The 21,410-nt window shown below is 38.4% G+C and overlaps 1 protein-coding gene across 2 annotated transcripts in view; it reads right to left on the bottom strand.

Moving 5' to 3' along the window:
• Positions 1–625: 625 nt before the first annotated feature.
• MORC3 (MORC family CW-type zinc finger 3) overlaps positions 626–21,410 on the bottom strand; it is a 29,886-nt gene continuing 9,101 nt past the window's right edge. For both annotated transcript variants that reach the window (XM_056329900.1, XM_056329901.1), the window contains 15 exons: positions 20,935–21,067; positions 19,659–19,871; positions 19,234–19,383; positions 17,416–17,563; positions 16,063–16,194; positions 15,704–15,823; positions 15,175–15,272; positions 11,196–11,300; positions 10,963–11,085; positions 10,764–10,838; positions 9,890–9,932; positions 8,386–8,573; positions 6,985–7,816; positions 6,356–6,519; positions 626–3,124 (listed from right to left, as the gene is read on the bottom strand). In XM_056329900.1, coding sequence (XP_056185875.1) covers positions 2,971–3,124; positions 6,356–6,519; positions 6,985–7,816; positions 8,386–8,573; positions 9,890–9,932; positions 10,764–10,838; positions 10,963–11,085; positions 11,196–11,300; positions 15,175–15,272; positions 15,704–15,823; positions 16,063–16,194; positions 17,416–17,563; positions 19,234–19,383; positions 19,659–19,871; positions 20,935–21,067 — 2,678 coding nt within the window. In that variant the 3' untranslated portion in view covers positions 626–2,970. The remainder of the gene's footprint in view (positions 3,125–6,355; positions 6,520–6,984; positions 7,817–8,385; positions 8,574–9,889; positions 9,933–10,763; positions 10,839–10,962; positions 11,086–11,195; positions 11,301–15,174; positions 15,273–15,703; positions 15,824–16,062; positions 16,195–17,415; positions 17,564–19,233; positions 19,384–19,658; positions 19,872–20,934; positions 21,068–21,410) is intronic.

Raw genomic sequence — 21,410 nt, 5'->3', positions numbered from 1 at the left:
GGCCCAGTGGCTAGGCAGGCGTACATTATTTACACAAAGTAGCCAAGCCAGCACCATGAAGCCACTGATTACCACAGCCTGGGTATTAACCCAAACATATGGGTGCAATACCTTGCACGCTGCGTCTCTGTATTAGTCATCTGTGTTAAGCCAATCAAGTACTGGTCAGGGAAGAACAGTCTGCCTTGGCCACAAATGTATCTGGAAGAGCTGGAGTCTCTCCCACTGGGGAACTAATCAAATAGCCCAAGGGTGAAATTTCTCACAAGGTGAGCTGATCTGATCCAAGAGCTTATGGTCATCCAAAGGGACAGGTGGTCCCACCCTCCTCTTACCATTTTGTTCCCACCACTTCTGCCTGAGTACTGCAAAGACAACAGCTAACAAGGCCTTGAAAAACACTTTTGTCCCAAATCCTATTACAGTTAACAGTCTTGTGATGGGGTAGCAGAATTCCCCATACCAGAACTGATCATCTGAAGAAACACGGCCAGTCAGCTGTTCGGGGCTCCGTTAGGATGCCTACCTGGCCCAGGGGCATGCTTGGTATACCCAAGTCTGCTCAAATCCTGACTGAGCCAGCTTTCCCGTAAGACTGAATACTTCAAATAAGTCTGAAACAGTAGCCATTCTGCATAGTATTTATTTATAAACAAAAACATTGCATTTGATCACATACAAGTTTTGATCCTGCAAACTCAGATTTATAGTTTTCTTTTTACAAAAAATAATTTTAACAAGTAAATAAAAACCATTTCCATTAGTCCACTGCTGTCCAAGTGTAAGTGGACAGTGTAAATTTGCCATTTTTAATATAGACATATGCTATATTTTGCCAGTTGCCTACAAACAATTCAACTACTGTCTCTGATGAAGGATAATAAATAACGATTAAGAAATGGAAAACTACACACCAATAACTGGAAAATATAAACTTTTTAAAAGTCATACAAAGTTATATTACAGCCACCTCTTCGAAAAATCAAACATTCAATTCATCCATTATAAAGTACAACAGTATTGCATTACCCTTATCGGCATACTAGAACAGATATACTGTCCATTGAAAGAAACTGACTGAACTACAACTAAAAGGAACATAATCTAATTAAACCAGGACAGCAGCAGTGCAATAGTCAAAAGTGTTTGCTTTATAAAAAAGACACCTCTTAGGAATGAATGTATTGAATGCTAACTCATAATCTGCTTAAAATTATTATTTTTCTTTATTTTTAAAAGCAAGAACCATTTTTCTCAATCACTGTTCGAATGACAAATACCACCACAGACTAAAAAGTGGATTTGCTGTCTTTGCCACCTTTCTTCTCATTCCTGATTACTTCATAAGAAAAACATGCACTTTCTCTTGGTACCACGTCTTCCAGGAATTTTTTGCATGAGCATTAGAGCACAGAAGTAGTGGCTTATGAGTTACTACAAAACATCTACTAAAAAAAAGGGGGGGGACAAGACAGACTCCCCTATCCAGCCTATAATAAAATATGTCTAAACTTTAAGATAGCATAAACAAGTTCTATTTGAACATTTTCAGCTTTATCTCATTCTGTAGTTGTTAACACCAAAGATAAGGAAACACGTCTCCTTTTCAAAGTACTTCCATCCAACTAGTTAATCAAGGATTTGGGAGCCTGATGCATTTGTACTCAGCATGACACATTCTGATAGGAAGGTAAATTTCAGAGACAAATCTCAGCACCCTCACATTTCAGCCTGAAAGACTCCCAGGCAGACTGTATGTTTAACACTGCAACAATTTGTTTTTCAGGATAATACATATAAGCATTTGCATACATCACAGAACCTCTACGCTAAGCCTGTTCAGCACTGGGCTTCCCTGAAAAAATGGCCTTCAGGTCTCAATAAGTGGCACTCAATGCAGAGCAGAGATTGCCCAGGACTCCACCCCAGCTTTGGAAACACCACCCCAGCTTGCTCTTTCCAATGGTCCACCACAATGCTTCCCATTCCACCAGCTGCCTTTGACTTGGAAAAAAAGTAGACAGGAGCTGTGTGTGAAATCTGACCATAGAAGCTGTGTAGCGTTACCTGGACTTACAAACCAACACTGCTGTATTCAAATGGGAACTATAGGGTAGAAGTGAAGGCCCCTGTGACTGCACTCTATTAAATACAGACAGGTTCTTGGATGTAGGAAAAAAAAAAAATAATCAAGTAGCAAGGGCAGGACACAAACTGGCATGGGGTTTCCATCCCTGAAAAGGCTGAAATAGCCTAGCCATATCCCATGGAGTTGTTTATGCTGTGAAACAGCATATGTTCTTTACATATAATATACATAAAAACATACAGATAATGTTCTTTAGCAACATCAAAAAATCCAAAATGGCATCAAAGATCATCAGTTTTCAGGATAAACCCCTTGATTTTTATTTCTTTTGGTAGTAACCACACAAATGCTACCCACATGGCCAAAATTTTCATCTCCTAGTCACATTTCTATCCCGATAATGCAACATACAACATTGCTGATAGTAATGAAACAATACTGTAGTATACAACACCACTACTAAGGTTTGTTCTGAGAAGGAAATGAAGGAAGGTTCTTTTTTGCAGTTTTAATATATTCCACTACCTAGATTTTAGAAGAGGAAATATTAATGCTTATATAAGATCAAAAGTCAACCAAAAAGCTTTTGTAGAAAAGTATTAAGAATCCTAATAATAAAAATATTTGCAAATTTAATTACAAATACATTTTAAAAGCAAAATCCTTAATTAAGTACATCAGGGTTGGTCAATATTGACAGCATTCCTTTAAGAGGAAGTGAAGATAACACCCACTGCATCTGTGGGAACACCTAAATGCGTAAAGTATATACACTTACTGATCAAACTAGGTCAAATATATAAAGTGAAGAAGCAGTATATACAATTTTGAACCTACACAAAGGTTATAATGGCAGATCAAGTAAGAGTCTGCTAAAGATGTTAAGTACTACTGATTTCATGCATTTGTTCAACAACTTGTCCTAAAATTTCATCTACTACATCAATATCATAATTCACTTGCTGCAAGTCTAGATCAGGCATGATTGTAGCCAGAAGTTGTCCAACATTCACTCGAAGAGAGCGTAGTTTCAGGCTGTGAAGAAATAGTTAAGGTATGATTAGATGTAGATGAAGTTTTATGCTCAAATACCAAGTACTTTATTTAATGAAGCTGGACTAGTACTCTATACTGGAAAGGCTCTGTACCTAACTTCCATAAACCAACAAAAACCTGATGCGGTTAAAGCTGCATCAAGATAATTTCAAACTCTACCAGTTTTTCAAAGCTGAGCCTCTCAAGTTTTAATTTTGAAGGTATATATTCCCTTAGTTTCAAACAAATACTAAGAGCTAAACTGAATTCTGCCTTTCCCAAAACAGATCAGAAATACTTCTGAATAATTTTATTTAAATTGGAAAGTAAGCACTGGCACAATCCTTTATCCCACAACACATTTTTATTTCTCAAAACAATATTAAACTCCAGTATTTTTATACATTTAGAAGCACAAACTACTCCAACCTATGGGAACAAAGAGAGAAAAAGAAGAGAGGAGAAGGCAAGAAAAAGTAGTTTGTTCAAAGGCTTTAAAATATAAAAAGGAAGTAAGGTAAGAGTTACAGTACAGCAAAAATGCTACGCCTCCTGTTTTTGCTTTCTTTCCTAGATCCCCTTGCTCTGTCCTCCTCTTGATCAAATTGCTTCCAAATCACCCATCCCTTCTCTTAAGCATTTCCTTCTACCAGCAGTTCCTTTATCATCTCCAGTAGCCAGTCTTCACAGTGCCATCAGATCCCAATAGGACTTGTGGTAGGAAGTTACTTGCAAGTCCTGCATATATTTGCTATTTCTTTTAGGAAGCACAAATCAGATGCTACGAGAAGAAACTGAAACACTGGCAGATAAAGGGGAGATTTACCCATAGAAAAAAATATTAGATTGAAAGGGGTCTCTGGAAATCATCCAGTCCATTCTCCCCTCCCTCCCCAACACACATTCAAAGCAGGGCTAACCTGGATAAGTTTGTTTAGGACCTCCTTGTGTTTTTAAAATCTCCAAAGATGGAGATTCCACAGACTCCCTGGGTTCCTTTTTCAGGGTTTGACCACCCTTGCTGTGAACACATTTTTTCCCCCCCCTTTAATATTTAAACAGAATTTCCCTTGTTGCAGCTTGTGTCTGTTGCCTCTCATCCTATCACTGTGCTCATGAAAAGAGGCTGGCTTCACCTCTTCTACACCCTCTCATTAGGCAGTAGCAGAGCGCAACAGGATTTCAAGGTAACCTGCTCTTTGTAAGGGTATTTCCTTTCCCTCTCAGCTTCACCTTGTGTATCAGATACTCCAAGCCCCTGCCCATCTTGGTGAACCTTCAGTAGGCTTGCTTGAATATGCCAGTGTCATTCATATACCAGGGAGCAAAAAACTGCACACAATACTCCATGTTTGGTCTCACAATGCCCTGTAGTAGCATTCCCTCAAATTACTGGCTGAACTCTTGGCAGTATAGCCCAGTAGGCACTGGGTTCTCCCACCACAAGAGCGCACTGCTGACTTACATTCAACTTCTAGTCCACCAGCATCATAGGCCATCTTCTTCCAAGCTGCTTTCCTACGAGTAGTCTCCAGCTTGTTCAACTGCATGGGGTAGTTCCAACAGGTGCAGAACTCTGCAGTTGCCTTTGTTGAATTTCCAGGTTTCTTTCAGCTCGTTTTCCCAATTTTTCAAAGTCCCTCAACAGCAGCCCTACCCTTCATAGTATCAATGGTTCCCTCCAATTTGATGTCATCATGAATTTACTGAGTTAATTTTTGCTGTCATACGGGCCATTAATGAAGGCACTAACCATTACTGGCCTCAATATTAATCCATGACCTCAGCAGTCTGGCCAATTTTACAACTCACCTCTTAGGGTACCCATCAAAACCACACCTCGGAAACTTCACCACCATGATATCATGGCAGCCCACACTAAAAGCTTTGCTAAAATAAGGGTCCACAGAGCTGGTCATCTCATTGTAAAAGGCAACGGGGCTGCAAAGGCATGACTTACCCTCAGTAAATCCATGCCAGTTATTCCTACTCATCTTATTACAGGGCTGCAGGTGGCTTCCAGGTAGATTTGCTCCACAGTCTTCCCAGGGCCTGAGGCTACACTGACCAGCCTGTAGTTCTGCCTGTCCTAGATATGGGCACAACTACTGCCTTTTTCCAGGCATCAGGAATGCTGCAACAACCTTTTGGACATATCATCACAAGGCCACCTCTTCATCAACTGGCCAGCTCCCTCTGATGCATCTCATCTGGTCCCATGGACTTGTGTGTTGAATTTGCTTAAGTGGGCCTTTAATTCAGTCACTGCTTATTACAGGTAATGCTCACTCCCCCAGGATTACTATTTGGCTCAGGGAACTCAGTGGTTAGAGGGCAGACCTTACCAGTAAAAAACAAGGTAAAGAAGATACAAGTTACTAAGGTACCCAGTGCCTCAGACCTCATATCCTTTGCTACTAAGCACCTGCCCCACTATGCAGCAGGTCCACATTTTTCTTAGTTCTTCCGTTGCTACTGCTGTGCTTACTGAAGCCTTCTGGTTGAGCTCTGCAGGCCTTGCCAGTTTTAACTCCATCTGAACTCTGGCTTTCAATTCCATCCTACATGACCAGGCAGTGTGCCTGTATTCCTGCGGGACTGCTCATCCCTGCTTCCAACCCATGCGTGTACTTCTTTTGCGTGTTTGTGATTTCCATCAACAGAGAGCTGCAAGCTCTCTGTTTGTAAGTTTGAACCCTTGTTCAGTTCAAAGACACACTCTGGACGCAACCTAATTCCACAGGATTGGTCTGCAGCAAGGAGTTCTTACAGGAAAGGTGATTTTCAAAACCAAACTCAAACTCTTTTCAGTAGAGTATTATTGATCCAAGAAAGAAAAACAGAATATAAAAGTGAAGTTCATCTACACAGCACAAACTAATGATCACCCTCTTTCCTGCCTCCTTTCTCTCTCCTTGTTCTGCAAGTCATGTCTAGACATTATATAGTATTTTTGACATTTTAACAAGCATCAGTATGGCATTGTATTCTGCAGTGGCCAACCCTGCTCATACAAATACCTAAATCATAAAAAAAAATAAAAATTAAATAAGTCATTTGATTAAAAAAAATGTTACTGAGTTAGGAGTCACAAGAGGCAACAGAAAACAATTCCAAGCATTACATTTTATTATATGATTATCAGACATTATCTTCATCAAAATATTTCAGATACAATCAGCCAGACAAAACATTGCTTGAAATATAGTCTAGAAAGAACAAAATTGATACCTTTCTCCATCAGAAAAATTCACGGAGTCTTTTACATTACTGGTGGTAGAATCATTTGCATGTGCTACTGCTTGTGGAATTGAAGCTTTTAACTGTGCAATTTCTGCTTTGAGTTCTTCACATTGACAGGCAATTTGATTTTTTTCCACTTCCAGTAGTTCAATCTGGCAAGTAAATAAGTTTACATATCAAACAAAGTTGTGGTGTGTTAAAATAAAGACAACTTATACAAATCTAAGTCATTTAACTTTGTTGACTGCTTTTAATTAACTTTTCAGTGATATTTTAAGTTATGACAGCCTACGCAAACTGCTTTAACATAGGCAGCTGTCAAACTGAACCACTGTATGTGTGCTCCTTCTGAGCCTCCTCAGTCTCTCTTTTGTCTTGCAGTCAGAGCCACTCAGAGCCTCGCAGCCCCTCAAGTTTGCTTATTTCTACCTATGAAAGCAAAAAACTAGAAGCTCCTGGGCTAATTTAGTATTTCATCCCCCTTTTAGGTGGCTTGATTAGTTTGTGGACTGAACTATACACACATTATGTACTAGAACTGCTATGAAACACCCATTAAAAAAATAAAAATAATGTAATTGTTAACTTGAAGGATATCACTGTTTCAACAATCATACCTCACTTTTATATCTGTCCCTTTCAATGCTGCACTTGTCCAGTTGCCTGAAAACATCATCCAGTTGAACAGCAATTTCATCCACCTCGCTCTTACTTTCACCGTCAGCACACTTGCTGCATTCAGTTTTTAAGTTCTGCAGGGTAGAGCATTGCTCTTTTAGTTTTGCTATTTCTTCTAAGGCCTGTTCATAGAGAACGGTCACTTCTGCCAAGCTTCTATCATGAACATTTTCTTCTTCACATGAAGAAACCGTCTCAGTTGACTGATGGCACATTTCTTTTTTTACATACTTATTGTTCAGTTCTAAAATTCTCTGTTCCAGCGTTTCTACTTGTTTGGTTAATACTTCACATTTGTTTTGGTAAATTTCTTTTTCTTTGTTTAGTAACTGCAGCTGGTTTTTCAGTTCATTTCCAAGATCTACATGTGTCTCAGAAACATGGTTAACATTGTGCTGTTTAGTTTCCATCTCTGCCCTGGGAACTTGAATACTGGTGTCATCTTCCACCTCTTCCTTTTTAACAACTAAGCTTGGGACCTCTGTCTGTGTTGCTGAGGTCAACTGTTCACTTTTTGATTCAGGAGTAGCTGCACTGCAAGGCTCTCCAACACTGCAGTTTTCCTTTGTCTTCTCCTCTTGATCCAGGTTAATACATTCAGTTTTTATTACAGGAACATCAGCATCTGCTGAAGGCTTTGGAGTACTGCTCTCTTCTAAAATAATAACATCTTCATCATCATCATCATCATAGTTGTTGAATGTTTTGTCATTTAATCGAGGTGTCTTTAAAGACACAGTCGTCGTGCAGCTAGGTGTCTTCCGTTTAAGACTGAGAAGCAAAATATTGAACTGATTATTGTATTGCTCAAATACAGCAAAGTCATTTGTTTCAATGTATGTTCAGGGTTTTTATAAGCACTATTAAAAACTACCACTCAGTAACTAGAAAGGGATGTCTCCCTGCACAGTATTTTATGTGTAACCAGAGCAAATACCTTTCCTGTAAAAACAAGTGGCTGACATCCACACACTATTTTGAAACACTCACGACTCAAGATTTGCAGGAAAACACCCCCAGCCTCACACCCATTCCTTAACCAACAGAGGTTAAGGAAATACTGTAGAGTGTGGTTAACAATACAGTCTTTCCCTAGACAGATAAACCACGCAGCAAATTTCCTTGCCAGTGCACAGTATTTTTTGGTGCACTTGCTTTTCTACTTCACTAGATTTTTAGGTACCTTTAATCAGCCCTCTGCTTCTGGTACTCCCAAAAGTGACACATGAATTTTGGCAGCTATGACCTGAAGATGGGACTACACCCAACACCATCATTTTCATTAGCAAGTTATTAATTTTAGAAATAAACAGGAATCTACTTTGTAGATATTTACTAACCTGTTATCAGAATCAGAATGAGGTGAAGATACTGATCTATTTAAAATAAGCAGGGGTCTTTTGGCAGAAGCATTTGATGTTTCGGGTAAAGGTGATCTTGGAACAGTTTCCTTTCCACTCACAGCTGTGAATTTTTTGAAGTCTTTACTTGAAGAAACAAGTGTTTTTAAATACATTTCATTATTGACCTATAAGATAATATTAGTTAAGAATGAAAAGAAACAGACATTAGTAGATTCTTCAGAATAGGTTTAAGCAGTTCTATCTGCCAACACCTAAAATTCTGACCAACATTTCTCATGTATACTACAGGGATTTCCTTGAACCTGGGCTCCATATTTTGCACTAAGAAAGGCTAACTAGACCCCACATTACACACCCCAGTTCCCTTAACGGCTGCACACCCCCTCCCCCAAACTCTCATGCATGTGAAGTATTTCCTTTGTGTTGGTTTAAGACATAAAACATACTAGAAAGCAGCAAGTTTTTTATTGTAATTACAGGCTTCCAGCAGATTTCTGAGAGGACTTTGAATGCTGTACACCTGCTGCACACTTCTCTCCATGCACAGATTTATTGCTGTCAGAAAGCAGCTTTATGGTCTTACAAGTCCCTCTCTAGATATTTTAAAGTACTATTTTAAAGTACCATGTAGAATCTCAGGAAGGAACTTTTCCCAAGCTGTATTTCTGCCTGAAGTCTGAGCATCATACACAAAGTATTGGACAGCCACCTCTGTTATTTCCTTCTGTATATTTCCCTATATACACCTCTGCTCATAATTAATCCAGTTTGTCTAAGATGAACAATACTTTCCTTTTAGAAATTACTTTTACCCAAGTATAAAAGTAATAGTAGAAAAATTGATACAGTGAAGTATATAGGTTAAAACAGCACATGGAAAAAAAATCTCCTCTCCAGAAATTGAGTGATCTTAGCTTAGCACTTTACTTACAAAGCAGCTTAAGCTAAATCACACTGATTCTGAGTTACAAGCTACCCATTCTCATAATTCAACCATGTTGATTTGCATCTGCATTTAATTTGCATTTGAGTGCCTCCTTGCAAATGTAGAGCTACTACAATTCTGTACATCCCCACTTCCTGCCCCAGTTTTAAGGGCATCTTTACTTTCATACCCTCATCGCATCTCTCTACAACATATCCACTTTTCAATAATTACATGTCATGCCATAAAAACAGGTATGAGTGACGGACATTTTTTCTAGTATGATTTTGTGAGAGGGCTTTGTTCCTCTCAAACTCTTTAAGTACTACATAGAAAGCAATGGTGTATTTTCTACCACTGCACACCAAAGACTTTACTAACAGTGAGCATAAGCTGCACAGCCATCAAAACAAAACACACTGTTGAATCAGTCAGCTGTCCACTAGCTAAAGCAAACTAATTCAAAGCCTGGCCTATTTGATCAAACTGCATAGTACTGTTGCCAGCAAGAACAACTCTTCTACCAAAGTCAGTTTCCTATCAACTTCGAGTTACCTGGTGGCTGTACTCTAGTCGCCTCTTCAGTTTTTCCCTGTCTCTGCACAGCAAGAGAAAAAAGATTAAGAACTTAGATTCAAAATGTTAATTCATTATAAAACCAAATCAACCTCAAACTAAAAGCAAACTCTCCTTATCTCAGCGGGATGCAAGAGTGTTCTAATTAACATATTCTGGTTCATTGAATGAAAGTTTTCTGCATGAATTTAGAATCTAGTATAGCTTAAAGTTATCTCTCAGATTAAGATTTGTTTTAAAAAGTTGAAGAACACCCAAAACTCCCACTTCTAGAATGCTAGGCAGCATTAGTTAAAATTACTCAAGTCGGTGGTTTTTTCCCCATATACCTTAGCTAGGAAGCCTCTTATTCTTAAATAAATTCATTAAGGTATTCAAGTGCTTCAACACAGACCTTGAAAGTAAAAGTTACCTAGACAAGGTCCCCCCGTAACAGCCCTAGCAGCTTGTTTCTCTAAGATTCCAAACTATCCTCACATTGCTTACTACTATGGAACAACGCCCACCCGAGATCTGTACTTGAACACCAACTGCTGCCTTGCTTGCCTCAGCAGTTATTAAATGAGAGGGGACCTTTGCATTATGACTTTCCTAATTCTGATTTAGGAGAGCAAACAGGTATTAAGTCAAAGAGGGAAATTTAAATGTAATGCCAACATGCTAACAACAGAAAAGAACAGTGCTTTTCATCTATTTATTGCTAATACCAAATCTTGATTTCAGGGCACTATTTTCTGGCTGGATATATTCCCAGAAGAGTTGCAATTATACCACAGGTGAGACAAAAGGGCATTTAGTTTTCACATTTTTTTCCTAGTGTTAAGACACTTGTAAGAAAGTTTATAGTACTCACTTTTTCTTGTAAGTTTTCTCATATGTAGGATGTATTAGGTCATCATCTTCTGGTTCTTCTGGCACATTACAATTCCTGAGTTAAGGGGAAAAAAACCCCAACAAAACACAACAGAAAAAGCTTAACATCCATGATTATAACAGGTGATAAAGCAAGAACTAAAAGCAGCATTTAGATATTCATCAAAATCTAATTTTACCGGAATTGTGGGTCAGGGTTCAGTGAGCAGTACCACTTTTCTGGCAAGTGCTCTATTCCATCTGGCAGCTTACGCCATTTCAGACATGCATCACATTGTACCCATGTCTGATCAGGCTGTTTTCTGCAATGGAAAAAATATCAGAACTTTCATGGGAAAAATTCATTTTTGTGAATGAGTGTAGAACAGTAATGACAGTATGTGAAATTCTTCTATTTAGAAGCAATACTCACTGTATCTCCTCAACTGGCAAAGCTAATGGGTATTCTTCATTTTTCTTTGTTTTCATTTCATTCCAGTAATCATTAAGCTTTTCTCCTAATGCTGCGATTGTAAGCCTAAAAAAGAAGTTTTTAAAAAGACCATCTTAAATAATCAAATCCTAGTACAGAAAGAACCTTTATAAACCACAGGGAAAGAATAAACATGTGAACCACTAATATTTCTATTTGTACAACAGTAAGCTTTTTGCTTTTAGAAAATCCTAGAAATTAGTAATTGCGTGAAGCCAGTTTATCAGCAAAGAAATTACTGAAATACAAGTCGAAGCACAAAGCCTAAAATCAAGAGTGCTCAATTCAGAAGCACCGTGGATGTACAGTGCAAACCCTGAAGCCACCTCACCAGTTCAACCTCAGTCATGGAAGAAACAAGTACAAAACCACCTCTGTCAATCTAGGACCTAGCTTTGTATTTGCTTGATGTTTCTGTATGCCCATTAACTTCAGGTTCATAACTACTCTAAGTTGACATACAACAATGCTACATGGAGACTGCCAGTGTAGTATAAAGCCTACGTCCTGCTAAAAGGAGCAGGCCAGTCTTACCCTAGGTTAATTTTCAGCTGGGTTAGTTTCCTGATCAGGGCTCATTGCGCAGCTCACTGACTACTAGAGCTGGCACACATAGGAGGGAGTGGTCCAATAAAACAAGCCTCACAGGTGAGGTAGAGGTTAAGACTGCTTCTTATCAGCATGCTGAATTTACATCGGAGTAAAGTGGCTGGGTAACCAGAGACTGAAAGTCAGTCCCTCCCTGCCTGGCTTATTCCAACATCTATTCCACCCTGTCCCTTGAACTAACACAACGTTCATGCAGTGAATTAGTCTAATCTAGAGAGCTTTGATCTAGTTCACCTCTGTACCCAAGTCACAAATTACTGTGCCAGAAAAATGAAGTACCACAAGGGCAGAAATGAGCAGCAACACATGCATAGGATCACTTCTCTCTTTTGGAGAGGGAAGAAGGGCAGATCAGCTTATACTGATCATGACTTTTAAGTTTTATATTTCTGTTTTGGGCTGGAAAGGTACCTGCAGCACTCTTTGCAGAAAAACCTTTATGAAAGATTTTTCAAGTGTAGTATCTCTATGCTCGCATTACAAGTGTAAAAAGAAAAAAGTAAAAAACATTCAATGCTCACTGTGCCAGCCTGTGAGAACATAGCACAAAGCCTAGTCAACACAAACGACTATCCTATGGTGTTCCCAATTCCTCCTCTGCCAAAGGAACTGTTAGTGCCACCCTACAGGAAATGGTTCAGAAGACATCTGTATTGAAAAAAGCTGACACGAGCTATTTTCCAGTTTGACCAATTCCCTGATCTGCTCTACCGTATGTTCTCGTTAACAGCTCTGCTAGCACAGTGACAGTGGAAACACAGGAAGTCCCTAAAGCTGGCAGTATCACTGCAGAGAGCAGCACAAACTGTGGGTGCCATTTAGATACAGGCGAACTGAACTATAGTGGCTGTAACAGCCACTGCTTGCTGCTCCTGCTCCAGAGGGCTGCTCTTTCAACAGCAGGAACGACCAGATTTATGTTGCTATAGCCACTCAATTACTGCAATTAACAGCTTTGTTTATTACAGCACTCTGGTGTGGTTTCTGGGTTATCTTTATATGCAGAGCCTATGTATAAATCAGCAATTCAGGAAAGGCATTGTAGACCATTCAGGTTGCCAGTGGAAGCTGGAACACAACTGGTTGAAGGGCAAAACATGCACCTCGAAAAAGCTAATGACTTCTGCCAAAGTTAATCCACCTATGTTTGCAAGTCAATACCCTGAATTTCTAAGTCCATGTTGAAAGCAAGTGTTAGTGCACACGGAAGGGAAGTCCCTGCTCCTTTAGGGGCATATGGTCCAAAGGAACCATAACAAGAACTTACAGGACAAGCGAGGTTGTGGTAAGAGCAAACCTAGTCAGCACACTAACTGTGGAGTGTGAGAATGTTTATTTTTTCAGTTGGGAGGATAAGGAAAGGAGACACACACAGAGAGTTGTAAAATCTGACCAATTATCATTAACAAAGACAATAACCAGAAACAAACCTGGTCAGTCACACTAATTCTTGATAGGCTATCAAGAAACTGAAGGCAAACTGGGATTTTGCAGCTTGATAAAGATGCAAACCTGAGGGTCCAGGATGTTTGGAGGGGGTCAGTGGAACTATGGCCAACTGATGAGGCAATGTGCATGGGAAGGGGACGCAGGGAGGAACAGAATGGGATAGAGAGAAAAGGATATAAAAGGAGCTGGTTGCATGTAGTCACTCAGTACATTTGTCTGGCTCAGCCCTCAGCCTGATCATAGCAGTCTGTCCTATCTTCTTATTTAATATTTTCTTAACTGTCTACATAATCTCATTCTCAATCATGTGTGTATGGCAAGGACTAAGTGCCAGCTACTGGTGAGAACTCTGTATGTGCGAATGGATTTGGTGCCAGCTCCTGGAGTCAGGACCAGGTGTGTGGTGTCAGCTACTGGAGCAAATGGGGGGGGGGTCTCAGCTGCCCCCCACTGAGGCAGGAACAGCATGTTCCCCAATAACTGGCTCCTGGGGTGGGCTAGCATGAGTAATGGGCTCAGTGCAGGCAGCTGGAAGACTGTGGTAACAGCCCATGTGCCTGGTGCTGGCAGGGGGATAAGTGTCTGCATCTTCCCCAGCCCCAGTGCGCATAGAGTGTGCACATGCACTTAGTAGCAAACTCCAAACTGGACCCAACAGTGAATAAGAGGTGCCAGGTCCAGGCAAGGGTATCAGGCAGGCAAGGGTTGGTGCTGGTACACCAGGGGGACTTGTGAATACAGAGTGTCTGAGGTACGAGTGTGTGAGCATGACGTTTGCTAGCAAATGTCAAACTGCACTAGCCAGCGTGTAGGGAACATGTGAAGCAGGTAAGAGGGCCTGAGATCAGCTTGAGCAGAAACTCCGGGACCCCAGGCTGAGTAGGAAGGAGTCTTGGGACAGTGCTGCTGGAGGAGGTGGCCGCTCCTAATACCCCTTAAGACAAAGCAGCACAGAAAACACAAAATAGCCTTGTCATCATGAAAGGAAAGAAAGCAATACTGAATGGAACAATTCTCAAGGTCTGTATTCAGAAATTTTCCTTGGACAGTTCTTACACCTCAGCTTGAAATCTGCATAGGTAACTCAAACCCTCTAGCCCTTCCTTCCCCACAAGTCTCCTTCCACAATGCCAGCATAGCTGATTCACAGCAGAGCAGTGTAAAGAGACCAGGAAATTCAACTAGTTTAACAAAAATTATCATCTCTGAAAATCTTAAGTCAGACTAGATTCCCAGTCTGGTTCAGTTTAGCTACAGGAAGTATCACACTAGATATTGACTGATGGGATGTGAAAAAGCGGCAACCCCAAGTTAGAAATAAAAACTAGAACAAAACAATGTCCCAAATCACTGCTACCTTAGGATGTCAGGTATTTTAAACGCTCTATCAGGGAGCAGAGGACTTAAGGGCATTCAAGTCCACTCTTAGGAAAGAAAAGGGCTCAAAAATATCCAACTGTTTTTTGAAAAAAAAAAGACCAAACCAAAATTGTTATGAACAGTTAATAGTATGGGATTCATCTGTCAATTTTATTTATGTGCCATACTAGTATCCACATCTCAGTGAGTTATCCTGTGCTCATTTTACAACCAGTGAGGGGCAGAATTGCAACCAACCACTTTTAGGGGACTTAGTAGTAAGTTGTGTGTATGTGCTGTCAGTGAAATCTAGGATATCAATGAATGCAGTATGACCAGTGTAGACTTACACATCCCACCTCAACTGTTCAGAACAGACATGCAGTTTAATGATGGAACATAAACTTTTTGTCTCACTATTTAGAAAAGAAGTCTTTATGGCAAGTATTTCACAGTGAACAGCACTATTCGATAGAAAGTCCACATAAAAATATACATCTACCTGTATTCATTTGTGTAGTCAAAATCTTGTTTGTTATGGGTTGGTTTTAGGAAGTTGCATTCAATAATTCCAACTACACCAACACCCATGTTGTTTGCCTATAAAAAAAAATTAAGATCTATCAGGAAAAACAATATATATTCTATGCTAATACTGCAAGAGTTTGTCAGAGGTCATTATAAGCTATATATAAAAGGTAAAAACAATTTTCTGGCTTATGACTCCTCTCGAAAAAGGAACTCTCAACACAAACCCCCTAAATAAAAAAATCCTCTGTTCCACTCCTCTTTTTTGTCCTGAAATATATGCTCAGCCCCGTATTTTGTGTAACAAGCTAAGTTTTAAACACAAACATTAGAACAACTGCATACAATTTGATACAATTTTTAACTGCTACACAAACTAAAATGGCAGTTTTGTAAAGGATACATCAACAACCTAGTTTTCATCTGCATTCTTTTTAAAATCAGCATTGCAGCGAAAATTATTTCTAAAGATGTTAAAACATTTTTGAGCTTTAATTTCTTACCTTTAACTGACAGCCAACTCTTTCATAAGCTTTGATGAGTCTGTTTTTATGGTACATCATTATTCCATAGTGATCTTTGTTTCTGCAGTTAAATCCAAAAGTAATTCTTACTGTTTTAGCCTTTTACCAGATATTAAGGAAAAATCTGGTTAATCTCATGTATTACAAAGTTATAGTTACTCTGAGTGTTCATTCTAAACTGGGTCCTGGAACTTTCTTTTTTTAGATTGAGATAATTCCTCCAGTATGTCTTACAAAAAAATTTAAAGAAATACCACATAACTGAATCCAGACAGCTTACATTAACAGTAACATCATTAAATTTAGCGTGCGATGATGTAAACATTAGCAAAGGATACATTCAAAAATTTTGGCCTATATATATCACGTTCAATGAAGGCAAGGCTTTTGGAAACCAGCTGTGTTTTCACTTTTTGTCCTCGCAGAATGATCTGCATTGTTGGCTTCAGATACAAAATACTGCAATAAGCCTATAAAACATACAGTAACTCCCGTTATTAAAAAAAACCAGAAACCTCAAGATATGTTGCAATACATATTGTGTTTAGAAGACAAACTCAAGTTTTGATTAAATTTTATGAAATGTGTTTTTTTCCAAACTTAAATCCAGAAAAATAAGAAATGCGAGTGTGCATAATAAGCATACATATGACAAATTAAATGAATAGCAATTGAAGGGCAACTTTTATGAATATGACAAGTTAATCAACTGTCTGAAGATGCAGTTTTACCTTTAAAAGAGCTCCCAAACACAAATGCCTCTTTTCTTATCCCCTATTGAAAGCTTAATAATTCTACTACAAACTTTAAAATAACAAACAAAAGCATGTGTAATTAACTTTCTTTCAAAGGACTGCATATTAACATAGCTTGATAATAGCTATGCAAATCTTCTTATAAACATCTAGATATTTGAATTCTAATCTGCATTTCATTTATCATTATATTTACAACTTCTAATGATTGAATTAGATATAGGACTTCAGTATCTCAATAACTGAAGGTTTTAGTTCAACTGGAATAATAGGTCTGAATATCAACTACAAGAGGTGTCCAGAACACCTAGCAATTCCAGATGTACTTTCTTATAAAAAGAAGCCTTCAAGGCTTATGAATCAGTAGGGGAGACAATGGTCCTATCAATTAGTCTACAGAAAAGCCTTGTCCCTGTCTGCCTGCATACATTCAAACAATGAAGCTGCTTCCCAATATCTCTACCTCTTTTCAACACCTAGAAATAACACTTTGCCAACCTAAACCTATCTGTTTTAAAAGATCCACACAGGCATAGTGTCAGTACTATATGCATGTAGATCTGCACTACAATCAAATGCTTACTCTGCTGACAACCACCCCCCTCTCCCCTAATTTCTGAAGCAACCAATTTCATTTCCCTCTTGCTCCTTCGTGGATAACAATGGCTACATTTAACAGCAAAAGTTATTTGCAAGACTACATAAACCGCACCAATTTTCTCCTAAATAAACAGCAATTGTTTACACAAGTTCAAAAATACATTCCATCTTCAATTTTCAAAATCAGTATTGACATATTGCCCTAACATTTAAATTCTGACATTGGTCCTCCCTCCAATCAACACTTCTGTAGTAAATACCTTATATATTAAACCAAAAACATACAGCCTCCGGCTTCCAAAAATAAACAAATCCTTTTAAAAATATTATACATACTCGCAGCGAGTAGTCACTTTCTGGAACAATCTGGTCCAGTCTCTCCTGTTTTTTATATCCTCTTTTGCCTGTTTCATCTAAGTCTTCTGGAATTCTGATGTCGTATTTATCTTTGTCAAAGTCAAATTCTGTTTTTTCATTTTTATCTCTAAGAAATAAGATTTAAAAAAGTATATATTATGGGAAAAAAAGTCAACACAAGGTATGATATTGTGGTGGACCCAGTACATGTAAGATTCAAGAGAAAGGGAACTCCTTTGAGCCATGGTGGTTTTCCTCATATATTTGCTAAAATTCACATAAACAAAGTTCACCAGTTCCTTCCTGATATTCAAGGAATACAAGAGAAGCGAGAGCAAGTGTGATACTTGTGGTTTCTAACTTAATTCTAAACAGGTCATGCTTCAAAAATAAAAGTGGTCAGTATCAGCTTTAAATTCTGAGGGACCAAGACACACACATTCCTTCTAAATGCAAGATTTCTGAACACTACTAAGATTTTTAATGCTGCAAAAATGAGGCTCACCACAGTTTTCCAATTAAATAATTATCACAATTTCTTATTGGATCAACCACCAGATGTCGATACTATATTTAGTTGCAGATATATATAATGAAGTATACTGGCAGTACCTCTGCACAACATTGAGCTATCATAGTTGGTGCAAATATTCCAGATATAAAGTCTTTCAATAATTTTTAAAAAAACCCAGAGCTGTTTCAGTAGATATGATTACAACACATTAGAAACAACATAAACCCCCGCAAAGTGTTCTTTCCCACAACTTCCCATAAATACACTCCGAAACTCAGAACATGAAAGTTAGGCTGCCCAGTCAGCTGAGTTCACTGTATTTTCTTCTGCTCAAGCAATAAAGTGATGCACATTCCTAAAAAAGTTCATACCTAAAAATAAATTAAAGTCTACTTGGGCAATGCAAATTTGTTTCTGAAGAATAAAGGAGGTGAAGCTTTTCTTATGGAGCAGATGGCAAGCGGAAACAACCAGAATTAACAATACATTTATTACCTCCAGCTTTCTTGTATTAAAATCTCCTATGCTAGAAGTGATTTGGGGCTCTAATACTCACAAGAAATTAATGAAACAAAAAGAAACCCAAACTTTTGACCTGCTATAACTGACTGAAATTTATTTTGTTCTGTAACATTCAATCTATACTCATTCAGGTGTTGTTTCCTGCTCTCTCCCCGATGGGCAACAACAAAGGTAAGAAACTAAACCCCAAGCTAGTTTCTTGCCAAATCCACGTGACTGAAACAGTTCAAAATTGCTTCCTCTGGATACCTTGTCATTTCAGTATTTAAAACTACAGTAAGCTACACACTTAACAACATAGTACAAGACATCATCTTCCCAACCAATTTGTGCTATCACAGTTAAAGGCACAAAGCCTATATACCTCTAGAAGGACACTGCTGACTCCAAAAGCCAGTAATACTTGCCTGTACATACAAATGGGTTTCTGTTTGAATTTTTGCATTCACAATTTCATAGGTCTGAAATAAGAGATTTATAATTTGCCAATTTTAATTTTCCTCTGGCAAAGGCAACATGTTACAAAAGGAAAATATGAAGCCCTTTACATTCTCCTTCCCTCTGCTTTGTTACTTGAGATATTAGCAACAGCTCTCATGCAACGTTAAAGTCCCTTAATCATGTGAGTTTGAGTCTAGTTTGCCAGTTACAGCTAACTGCCCACAGTCTTTCGGAATTATTCCGCAAAAAAAACCCCTTGTATGTTTGCATACACTGAAAGATAAACTAAATGAGATATAAGAGATTGGACTTCACCTTACCTTCTAAGATTCCAAATGATAATTCTTGTTCCTTTTTTCCCTATTATAGCATCTAGCTCTGCCAGTAATTTCTCCTCAGTAGAAAATAAAGAATGTGTTAAGATGGCCTTCAGGCTGTTTTTGGATTCTGCTGGATCACTTATCTGTCGTAAGCATTATGTCAAGGAGAGTAACTTCGAATGAAATTTGATTTCAGATTATGAGGATAATTCTACAACGGTATCCTGTACTCACCTTCACAAGTTCTCGTTCCATATCTCAGAGCTCCTACAAATTTAAAGGATTTAACTTATTTTAGGCTTCCTCTCATCTTATAGTTTATTTAGCCTATCCATAAGACTAGACAAGATTTCCTTTACTGATATATCACCCAAATTTTGCATGTACCAACAACTTTTCATTCAGAAACTGCTGAAAGGATATGTTGGTTGTTGAACGTCACTATAGGAACCATGACATGTTCTGCTTTGGTGACTTCAAGGAAAGTCTGAGATAACATGCCCACACTCATGGTTTCTCCGTTCTTGGTGAAGACTATTGCATCTTTTCCCAGGCGCATGGAGCCCGATTTAAACCCATTTCCATACAGTCCCACTGGAACCCGGCCATTCATCACAGATTTCTCACTGAAACCAAAGCTGAAACATATGAAAACATTAGAAGAGTGTAATAACTCCTATAAAACTTGAAAACCCTAAAGATGCAGGCAAGATTTACCAAATTAGACTTAAACACAATGACTGAATCTCTTGTTTTGGAGACGGGGGCCTACTGTACAATTAGACAATGTACAGTTAAGCAAACCCTGAAAGTCACCTGTATAACATCACTAAAACCACACTGCAAGAATTCACGGAAATTTACTTTCATCATTAAGTATGGAAAAGAAATATAATCTGTCTGGAATTATGCAATAAGCGTTCTTATGGGATTCTAATAGTATTTACTGTGAAGCCACAGGATAACTAAGAAAAAACCTAAAGCTCTTCCCCCCTGCCACCCTGCTTGAAAAATATGTGATCTACAGATTTTCCATTAGTAACTACATGCTACATTTAAAGTGAAACAGGCAATTGTATACAGAACACTAAATTTAGCAAACAAGCTATTAATGATGGTATCTAACAGAAAAAGAAAAATACCAGTTTGAATTCAAACTTGGTCAAGTTTAAGGCCAGAGATTTATCTGCAGGCAGAGCAATACTTTCATACTATAAGAAAAACTGAACAGCACCCTCTTTGCTACCGGTAGAAATAAAAGTTGCAGAAAGATCATTTCAACCCCTACAGAATATTAAATAGATAAACAACATCAATATAATTATCATTCCTTTAAGTTTTCCTCAATACCTTCTATTTTCAGTACTCCAAAGGGTTTTAACTGAATTCTCCTTAGCTCCACTAAAGGGCCCTACAAAGAGTTTACACAGCACAACCACTGTACAGAAAAGTTAACTGGGAAGGCTGACAGAAAGGATAAAAGGAAATTATGAGATAAAGATACACTGACAAAGTTGTATCAAAGTTTTACTAGCATCTGTCTATTCTAGAGTGTCACTTGGGTAATTGCTCATCTTTAGAAATGTTAAGATCATGAACAAAATTAATCAGTTACATTGGGGAAAAAAGAATAAGCTGAGCAATAACAGAACTAGACACTGGAATTTTTACAAGAAAAAAATTGCAAAAGACGTTATCTACCTTAGCATTTTGTGCAGCTTCTCTGAGTTCATACCATTTCCATTATCTGTGAATGTCAAGCATATATTGTCGTTTATCACCGTTTTGTCTATCCATATCTGTTTAGCGCTCACATCTGGATCATAAGAATTATCTGAAGAGAAAGAAAGCAGACAAGGGTGGGACACTAAAAAGCAAAAATTAAAATACATTCACACTTGAACTGTTTAAAGAGTTTAATTTCAGTGAAGATGACAGACATTAACTCTTCCAAAGTTACTTAAATCCACATGTAGCATGCAACAGAGCCTTACCTAGCACGAATACATATATAATCAATCTGCCAAATGGTAGTCTTTCAACACTGCCAAACAGCTTTAAGGAATAGCTGTCCTGAACTTTACTATGGTGCTATGCTTGCACATACATTTATTTGGTGAATATGGTGGCTTAACATAGCTCCCTAATCACGGGCCTATGACCCTGAATAGTCACAT

The sequence above is a fragment of the Falco biarmicus genome, chromosome 2 (genome assembly GCF_023638135.1).
Source record: "Falco biarmicus isolate bFalBia1 chromosome 2, bFalBia1.pri, whole genome shotgun sequence".
NCBI classification, from domain to species: domain Eukaryota; kingdom Metazoa; phylum Chordata; class Aves; order Falconiformes; family Falconidae; genus Falco; species Falco biarmicus.
The sequence above is the reverse complement of the archived record's forward strand: the minus strand, read 5'-3'. Positions and strand labels throughout refer to the sequence as shown.